The sequence below is a fragment of the Sesamum indicum genome, linkage group LG10, assembly GCF_026168435.1.
Source record: "Sesamum indicum cultivar Baizhima isolate 11 linkage group LG10, ASM2616843v1, whole genome shotgun sequence".
Taxonomy (NCBI): domain Eukaryota; kingdom Viridiplantae; phylum Streptophyta; class Magnoliopsida; order Lamiales; family Pedaliaceae; genus Sesamum; species Sesamum indicum.
Genome location: NC_142666.1, coordinates 18,018,302 through 18,028,603, shown reverse-complemented (window position 1 = coordinate 18,028,603; position 10,302 = coordinate 18,018,302). Strand labels below are relative to the sequence as shown.

Here is a 10,302-nt window from a genome sequence, read left to right as displayed (position 1 = left end):
ACGATGACATTTATTTCTATCCAATAAATAGATCCAGCAACTCAGCCACACACATAAGAAAAGAAAGAAATCGTAATATGAAAAACACGACTATCTAGTATCAAACATGTCTTCTTCTTCAACCTTGAGCTCCAACTCCGTAACCGTGGCTGCTGCAACCTACTACTGTTGTGTGTGATACTCAACATATCTTTACTATTATAATGGTAGTTTGATCATAAAAAAATTATTCGGGTTGTAATAAGTCTATAATAAGTCAGTTGGCCATAAATGTGGATTTTTATTCAATATTTTTGTAAATGTCAGTAATTTTCTATAAATTTTGACTAATGAATAAGATAGTAAATGTAATATTTGTCGGACCAAATTAGTTACTCTAAGAAACTTAGGCTTAATATAATAGTATATATATATAATTATATTAAATACTAAAAATTAAATTTTTTATTTCAGATTATTCTTTCATTTGATATTGTATTTAATATATACACAACATGCATATATAAAAGGTTCGTTAGATATATAATCCATACAATTTTATTTATGAGCATGACGTCGTGTATTTAAAATAAAATATAAGATGAAGCACCATCTTATAATAGAAGAACTCGAACTTTACAATAATGAATTAATAATTTTTTATCGATAATCCACAACTACGACACTATGTATTGACAATCAATTATTAATAAAAATAAATTTAAATAAAAAAGGTGTCTTCAACCTGAAAATCAAAACCTCTAGATTTTGGTTGAAAATTATATATATATATTTGGAGAATGTATGTAAATAGATAATATCTATCCGAAAAATATATTCTCGTACGTACGTATCTTAAAAGAGACGATGCCCTTTTACTCAAATGTGAAATTAATCGACTAATATACAAATTAAGAAGAAAAAAAAAACAATACAACAATAACCATTTTCGATTTCTCCTTCGATTGTACGTACGTACTCATATTGCTTTCTATCAAAGTTTAGTTTAATTTGTGCTAAAGTTTTTTCTACAATGTCATTGATCACTTGTATAGTATATACAAAGTTACACTATTATTGCAACAAGTAAAATGACTATTACACATCTCTCTTTTGTCTTTTTTTTGTAAAAATATATGTTGTAAAAGCAAGTGTGTCATTTTATTTTTTTTTTATTTTTTTCCCTCTTCCTACTACTTGAGAACGTATTCATCTGATGATGCAAAATTGCTGAAAGGGCTACAGTGGGAAAAACAGTACTGATCTCCTCAAATCCATGATTGGATGGGGTAGTTGCATTTGAAGGAATTTACTCCACTTATGTGTGCGAAGATGTCTGAGGAGTCCAAGTCCTCTTCTTCTTTCACATTCACCTGTGCAAGAATCAGACATGAATATGTTCATTACAGATCTTCTCATCTAAAAGTTTAAGTTCTGAAAAAAATAAGAAGAAGTTTTAATTGTATTCTTTCTAGTTAACACGAGCGCAAGTCCAGCATACGAGTTTAATTTAAAAATCTTAAATGTTTAATATCTTTAACATGCTACATGACATGTAGGCCACATTCTTTTGTGAAGTCTAGTACTTAAATTCAAGATTACATGTATTTTTGGTTTCGTGACCGAAATTATTTTTTATTTTTATCTAATTTTTTAAAATATTATTTTGGTCTTATATTTTTTTAAAATTTTTGCTTTCTTAGTCATTTTCTCACTGAAGTTCGCCTCCAATGACGAGAAAGGTGAATTTCGTAGAAAAAAAGATTGAAATTAAAAAAATTAAATTGATGTAGGACTAAAATGCTACCTACACTAAAAAAAAATATTGAGTTTTCGCTACACTATTAATAATCACAACTCAAAATCATGGTAAATCAACACTATTAATCACGGTTAAATAAAACCAAAGCAAAAACTTAATTTTATTACTACGATATTAATATTCGCTATGGTTTTTTGAGCCATAGTCAAAACATTCACCATGATTTTGACTATAGCTATTATTTTGGCTACACTTGCAGAAACAATGGTCAACAGTCGTTGCACAGCCGTGGTTGATTTGTTTTTACCGTAATTTTTTTTTTTTTGCTATAATAATTAATCGTAGTGGAAAGTCATATTTTTTCTAGTGCTTAAAAAGTTAAAGGGCAAAATGCTAGTCCCATAAAATAAACGCAAAACTTTTTTTGATACCACAACTATGACAAGTGATGCTTTTAATCCCATAAAACTCAAAACCACGAATTTTTGGCCAAAAAAGGTATGATATTAGGACTTTTTAGTCTCAAAACTACAACCCTTTTTTAGTCCAAAATAAGGTCTTTTTAGTCCCAAAATCACAATGCACATTGCTTTTTAGGACTAAAAATGCGTGATTAAATTTTATGGGATTAAAAGCATTGTTGTTGTACCAAACAAAATTCTACTCTCGTTTTATGGGACTAAAAAGGTATTTTGCCCTTAAAAATTAGTCAATAGTAATAATAACCTCAATTTTAAAAGATCACATAAGATGGATATATATCTTTCCGTGAGAAGAGTGAAATTCGACAAAAGAAAAAAGATTGAAATAACAAAAATTGAAAAAATGCATGATACAATTCTAAAAATTAAAAAATAAAACATTAAATATCTTAAATTACGGCACTAAAGATACGTTTAAGGCATTTTAAAGATGTCATCATGATTTTGGAAAGGTAAGATGTCCACCAACTGATGTCATGTTCACTCAATGTTGCTAGATAGAATGTGATGATTTTGAACTGTGTATGTATATGTATACCTTTCTTTGGTGATCAGGGATATTCGAATTTGAAAACAGGCTGACATCTTCATCGGTGTCGTCTTCGTGGTTGCTTCCGGTAGTTCTGGCGAGTTCTCCCAGTTCATCATTCTTCGCAAACCTTCCTCTGACCCTAGGCCTGCTGTCTGCAAGCGTCTTGCGGCAAGCATACTGCAATTTGCCAACTTTCACCATTAGAAGAATGTCTATGGACTGACATGATTGACAATCAAGAACTTCGACTCCATGACAGCAAATTCACCGAAATTGTTTGAATATCACGAGTTAATGTCGATTTTAAACGTTTCGACACTATTATATTGACTCAAAAACCACAATGCACAACTGAGTTTTTCATGAACTAACTAGAAGGTTTAATCATATTGCAACCAATGTTCAACATATTACATGTATCAGACACAGATTTCTTGTCTAGGCCCAGACAACAAAGAGAGAGAGAGGACCTTGATTTTCTTGCTGAAGTTCCTTTCATTCCTTTTCTTCATGTATCTATGGATCTTCCTCTTTCTTTCTTCAACAGAGAGTTTGCCCACCTTAAAAGTGGGATCTTCAAGACTTGAAATCTCTGATGCCAGAGGAGTAGTGCTTCCTCCTCCATGAACTAGATGCTGACTCTCACTGCTAAGTGCCTTAATAATGGAGGAGAATAAGAATAACAACAAACATTTTATCCAAACAACCCCTAATTTACAAATTATAAGTTCATGAGCTTTAATCTAAGTACCTGAAGTTCACTGGAGCAGTTGAAAACCCTTTGCATTGTATCAGGCAGAAACAGCCCACCATTATCTCCTTGAAATTCCAGTTCTTGATGTGAAGAAAGATCAGTTCCCAGCATCAACCCGCTTCCTGTGAAAATCCCTGAATTTTCAGCAGAAAATGGACCTCCCATGCCGCCTGACGGCAAATACGGCGCCATCATGGGGTCCATTATGGAGCAGGCAGGTTGAGAGGATCTCAGGCGGATATAAGATGGCACAGAAGGCAGACATTCCTCTTCGTAAGCCGTCGGAAGTGGCGGTCCCAGCATCGGGACCACTCCGGGGGGTGGTGGAGCCACCTCCGTTGACCACCGTTCCTGCCCAAATTGATGAGCTGCCTGCACCATATCTCCTAATGAAAGCTGGTTGTTCAGGGAAGAGATATTGCTGAATGGTTCTTGATTGTTGTTGCTAAGGTATTGATGATTAGGGGCTGAAAAGGATGGTGAAGGGGTGAAATCTATGGAAGCTGAGATGTCGTTCTCTAGCTGATCTTCCGCCGGGTCGTCCAAGATTATCGACAGGTTGCTGTTTCTGGTGGCGGTGACTGTCGGCGTGGAGGGCCCGGTGGAGCTACTGCCGCCGTTGGCTGCAGCCGAGACGGGCTGCGGCTGCTTGATCTCATGATCTACGCTGCTGTTTTGGTACTTGTTCATATCTGGAGTGGTGGAGAGATTTGTTGGATAGGAGGAGTGCTCCTCATAGCAGCAATTTGAACTCGACGCGACATCTGAATTTTGCAGTGTTTCCGGGAATAATTCGGACTCGCAAAATTCGAACAGTTGAGCTCCGAGGGGGCTCGTGATCTCGTCCTGCCAAGAACATGAATTTACAGATGTTACAATCAAAATTATGTATATGTGTGTGTGTATATACATATATTGTCACTTGAAACAAAATCTTGATGACATCCAGCTTCCTTCCTGATGATCAATCATATATAAATCTTCATGCATGATAATGTCAAGAATAATTCATCCCGACATCATTTCTCAGACATTCTGACCATATAGTCGAGGATTTTTGCAAGAATTTGTGCAACTATGTTTGATCGAAACCACTCAATTTTTCTTGATGAGGAAAATAAGTGAATTCTGCTTCATGCGAGATGTAGGAGGTGAAAATTCATTGTATTTTTGGAGAGAGGATAGAGATGTCCATTTCTGGACAAACATTGGGAACCTTAAAGCATAATAGCCCGTTACATCATATATATATATATGCATGTGAAGTGGTTCCTCAACTTTGAGCTCCTTTCTGAGTCAAACTGAATAAAGGAATCAAAGACTGCAAAAACTTAAGAAATAAGCTGGAAAAAGAGAAGCGTTTCCTGGAAAGAAAATGGAGTGAAGAATAAGCACAAGTTGTTGTTTGGAATTTTTACAATTAATTCATCAGAAAAGCTGGTAGAATTCAATCTGTTTTCATGGCCGTGCATGATGTGGGTTCATGATCAGGCATTTATGCATCCATTCATTTGCAGGAACGACAATCATATGTTGTCGTTAACGTATTAATTTCTTTGAAGCTGATCAAAAGCTATCTACAAGGGCTTGAGATTCTGATATTCCTATGAGTTTAGTATACAGAATAAACATGTCTGTACTGTATTTAAATTTCTGGGAGTGCAAGAAACTAAGGGCATCAGGAAGATCATCCTACGAAATTCTTGAAAACCCGAACAGAAACATATAGATAGATCATCAAAGACGGACATAGTTATAATTCAAATCATCGGCAAAAATTTAAACAATTCTGCGAAAAACTACGTTGATTCTTAGTAACATGATTCATCAACAACTCGACAGACACGTACGTAGTATAAACATGTGCGCGAGCGATCGAATCAACGAAGAAAACAAAACCCTTTTTCTGTATAAATTAATGCATGAACCTTGAAATCGCATGAAAAACAAACAAATACATATATAATTAGAGAATTCAAGAACGTAGAGATGTATAATAATTACAATGGAAAGCTGTTGATCTTCATGATCAGGATGAACCATGTTCTGCAACATTCTTGCTTTTAATTCCCCCCTTAAAACTTATGACAAAAAAAGAGAAGAAAACAAGGAAAAAAAAAAAAAGGAAGTAATATGAATTGTTTCTTGGGAGAAAAAAGGTTGCAAAAAACGAGGTGGTCAGCTTCCCTGACAGGGCAAGAAGGAAGAATTAGATATGGTAACAACGTTGTTGTTGCTAATGAGAATCACACGACTTTGATTTATTATTGTGAGGTTGGAATTATTCATTTCATGGATGGATGGTACGTAATTGGAAAAACAAATTAATAAATGGAAGAGAAAAGTTGAGGCAGATCGGGCAACAATATAAAGGGGGGCCCTCTTTTTAGAGGGAGGAGAGAGAAAGTGAAAGAGGAAGTAGAGAGAGAAATTAAGGGGAAGAAGAAGATCAAGAAGAAGTAGGAGGAGGATGGGAGATGGCTATATTAAACATGTGGTGCACGTTAAAGTTTTGTTTTTTAATTTTTGAGACTTGGTTATATTATATAGCTGGGAGGGGTGTCCGTACACTGGAGAGTCAAACCGAGGTTGCCGCTGAGCCCTACACTTGACTCTTGTTTCTTTTGTCTCTCCACTCCCACGTTGTTTTCATGTTATTCATGTTACCTTAATATCAATAAATTAAAAATATATATTGTTTCCATTACTAAATTCACAATATAATAAATTAATATTATAATAAACTTGTATTAATAATACGAGTGTCATTAATAATATTTTAGTTTAATGGTGAAAGTTGAGGTTTTATGAATAAAATTAAGATCATAGGTTTGAGTTTCATAGAACATGCAGGAGTTTGTCTGACTTTATATGAATTTATTGTGAACTATTTCATAGTTTTTAATAATATTAATATATTGATCAAAGTACTATATTGTTGAACATATGATCTTAAACTTATTCATAAAACATGGTTTATATGCACGTGGGAAAAAAAATAAAAAATGAGAAACATTGGAGGCATCTTAGCAACCGACCCAGCATTTATAATTAATAGTAATATGTGTTACCTTGTATTTTTATTTTATTTCCAAAATATTAAAGATTTATAAATGTTATATTGTGAAAATTATATTGATAATTTTATTTCACTACACAAAACAAAATATTTATCGTCAAAAGATTAAATGATAGCATTAAAATTATCTATGTATTAAGTGACAAAAAAAAATTATTCCTTTATTAATTTTCATAATTTTAAATTGACAACATTTAGGTATAATATTTCTGGACAATACTGTGAAGCTGATACAAAGTCAAAACAGATAATACCTTGTGCAGTGGGACACCAATCAAACCAAATATTTTGCACCATTTGTGGGAGCAAGGTCATGTAATCCGTTCCAAATACCTCGTCTGGGGTACTGAAGATGGATGCAACTGTCTCACATTAATTACATATGAGGAGGTTGGAAGCTCCAAGTCCTCATCTCTTCAGCGAGGTGCCTTCTCAAAACAACATTGTAAAGATTATACAAAATATAAGTGAACAAATATATCCCATAATAAAACATCCTTTGTATAGATTTTACGTCTATTTTGCATTTGATATTCATCGATCTATTATAGAATTTACTTTGTTAGTAGTAGTAGAGAAAGTCACAAGCTTTTCTTTTACATTTAATCTACGAAAATAAGATCTAATTAAATTGGATCTAACGGCGTAAAAGGCATTTAACTTTCGGCTAAATTAATTAAGCAAATGATTAACAAGTTAAATAATTATAAAAGTAGATTATATATATACATGATAAAAGCAAAATAACAGCTTTTTTTTTAATATTTTTTACTTTATTCCTAAACCTTTTTTTAGTACAAGAAAAAGCAGTAGGAAAGCACAACTGAAAAATCAAAGCAATATTCCTTGTGATCATTTGGTGATAATTAAGAGGGTGCTTAGTTAAGTTTATTGAAATTTTAACTTATTATAGTATACTTTAAATTAGATTATCATGTCTTAAAATGTAAATGAATAAACTAAAGTTTCATTTTTCGTCAAAAGTTCAGCTCATATTTAATTCTCTCAGTCGCAAGAATTAGAGCCACGGCCCACAAGACAATACACTACGATAGAAGATAATATTTTAATGATAAAATATTAAGTTGCGCATGTTAAAGTTGTCACTGATGTATATATATTATATTAAGTGATAATAATTTTGATCTTTTTGTAATATTATAATTAATGACAAAAATAGTGCACAGACGTGTCAAAAAATAAATAATTAATAACACATTTATAGTAACGATGTATAGGGGTAAATCATAATTTTGAGTAATATTGCATTGTCACTATACTTGTGTAGGTATTGTCTACAGTGATGAGCTCATACATAATTTTTTGATCACTAATTATTGTTAATGATAATTTTTAATATTATAAAAATATGGGATAGTTACATTTACACCCTTGCTTTATGGTTTATTTATACAGACCATCCATATATTTTAAAAATATTATATATATATATATATATATATCCACCAGAAACGTCGAATTTATTTACACAAAAGATCCATATTTTTTGAAAAATTACATATACATTTTCCCAAAACATCAACATCATTAACCAAACTATTCCTATTTTGTGGATGTTTGGGGTGGTTTTTATAATAATGTAAAAAATAGAAATGTAAATAGATTATAAATTGGGAGTGTATATGTAATTATTTTTAAAAATTATATATAAAGTCATTGTTACTTGTATATTTAAAGGAATATTTTATTAAAAAATACTTGTACATGTCAAGTAAAATACAACATAAACTATAAAATTACAACAAAAACATTTTAACTAAACAAAACATATGTTTGTGAGGCAAAATCGCAAAATTAGTCCCACATTTACATCATTTTAAATTTGATCTCACGCTTTACATGAGTTTAAATTTAACTCCATGTCCCGTTAAAAGTTACAAAAAGAGGTCAATATATTGTAAAAGAAGAAAAAAGCTCACCAGCCCTCCCACTAACAGACATTAAAACCAACAACTGACCATTTTTACGACTTATGTTCATCAGACTTTTACACAGATTCTCCGCTATTAGTTTTAACGCCAGTAAGTGTTGTGGCTTGTTTGCAACGATTTGGCCAACTTTTGTAATTTTTAATAGAATATGGGGTTAAATTTAAAAGCATATAAAACATGTTGCTAAATTTAAAAATGACCCTAAACTGTGACATTATATTTATAATTTTGCCTATTTGTGATAGATTGAGTATTGTTTCTTCTAATTAAAATGAAAACACTTAGTTTTCTTGAGTTTCCTTTACCATTTACAATGTAAATAAAAGCAAAAGTTCCCAATATGTACATTTATGCATCACAGTAAAAGCAAGTGCTAAGGTTAATGGCACATTGTGCATCACAGTAAAGGCATCCGTTAAAGTTGGACATCATTTATGCAAAGAGTTTGGTTGTTGTGTTGGAGAATCAATACAGTTCCCAATATGCACAATCTTCTCACTGTTTTATTTCTTTCCACATTCAGACATGATGCCATCCTTAACGTGCCATTAACCTTTGCACTTGCTAACTAGCTCATACATTAACTTACCTTGGACTTACCACACCAACACATATGCGGTTTTTGTCGCTTTTTTGACTTTCGATCAAAAAAAAAAAAGAAGAAAGAGTTTAAGTTACTTCAGTTATATTTATTTGGATAATTGATACGATATCAAATCTTATTTCGGAAAATATTTTGTGAAATATTGAGTTATTTCAAATTCTTCTATTATTAAGTCATTTGAATTCATTTTTTCAAATTCAAATTATTTCGTCCAAACATAGTGTAGTTGAATTTAATTGGATTTTTTAACTGTTTTTTTTACGGGAACTTTTCTCGATTTTCCCTACGAGAAAAACAATAAGGCAAATCTAAAAAGGAGGCCTACACTCTATACTCCAAAACTTGGCACAGAAGGCGCATTTGCCTATGAAGGATTCCTAAGTTACTTTGCATCAAATCATGAATGACCTTCATTTCTCTTCTGCTTCCTTAATGTATGGCATCTGTTGTGCCTTACTTTCAAATTACATTCAAATTTTTGACCAAATAACACCTCCACTATCATTTGTCCAGACATCCTATGATTCATGCGATTTTATGTATGTAACAATGAGATAGTACCACAGGAACGGAAGGGTTCCTTACATAGTTCAAAGTTGTGAATGTCGGATACGATGTGTCGAGGTGTTACTGAATGATATGAAGAACATGCGTTATAGAATGTCAAAAAATTAATAAAATTATTGAACATTGGCCGATACTTTGAAGCATTCTTTCATAGGGAAAATAGAAATAAAATACCTATATACAGTATATCTATATTATAGAAAATTAGAATTTATTATGGTACACATTCGATCAGAATACAATCTGAAACATGAATTTGAAAATGGGGATTTCAAACTGAGCTGACATGGCATATACTCTGACTTGGATTCTTGTACTATTACTGGCTATACAGACTTGGATTCGACAATGCACACAAAGTTAAAAGCGTTTAAAAGCTCCTTTTTTTTTTTTTTCGGTAATCTTGATTCGAAACAAGGTACTAAAACACTAAGGATTGAGATTCTTATTTGATTTGATCTTATGTTTATGCCTGACTGGTAAATAGCATTTACACATGCAACTGCATTGCCAATTTTAGCAACTTCCCATAGCTTTATATGGGAAATAGGACATCTTCCTCTTCCCTTTTTTGGCAAGAATTCGACAATC

At 32.3% G+C, this 10,302-nt stretch overlaps 1 protein-coding gene across 2 annotated transcripts; it reads right to left on the bottom strand.

The window, feature by feature from the left end:
• Positions 1-941: 941 nt before the first annotated feature.
• LOC105171735 (uncharacterized) lies at positions 942-6,006 on the bottom strand. Of its 2 annotated transcripts, XM_088885689.1 has the most exons (5): positions 5,514-6,006; positions 3,507-4,355; positions 3,226-3,411; positions 2,762-2,932; positions 942-1,352 (listed from the first exon to the last, which is right to left on the bottom strand). In XM_088885689.1, exons 1-5 carry the CDS (start codon positions 5,562-5,564, stop codon positions 1,248-1,250), a joined length of 1,362 nt encoding a protein of 453 aa, XP_088741815.1. In that variant the 5' UTR covers positions 5,565-6,006; the 3' UTR covers positions 942-1,247. The 2 variants fall into 2 exon arrangements, with proteins under 2 accessions (XP_088741815.1, XP_020553116.2); XM_020697457.2 differs by lacking the exon at positions 5,514-6,006 and having other exon boundaries at positions 3,507-4,710.
• Positions 6,007-10,302: the final 4,296 nt, after the last annotated feature.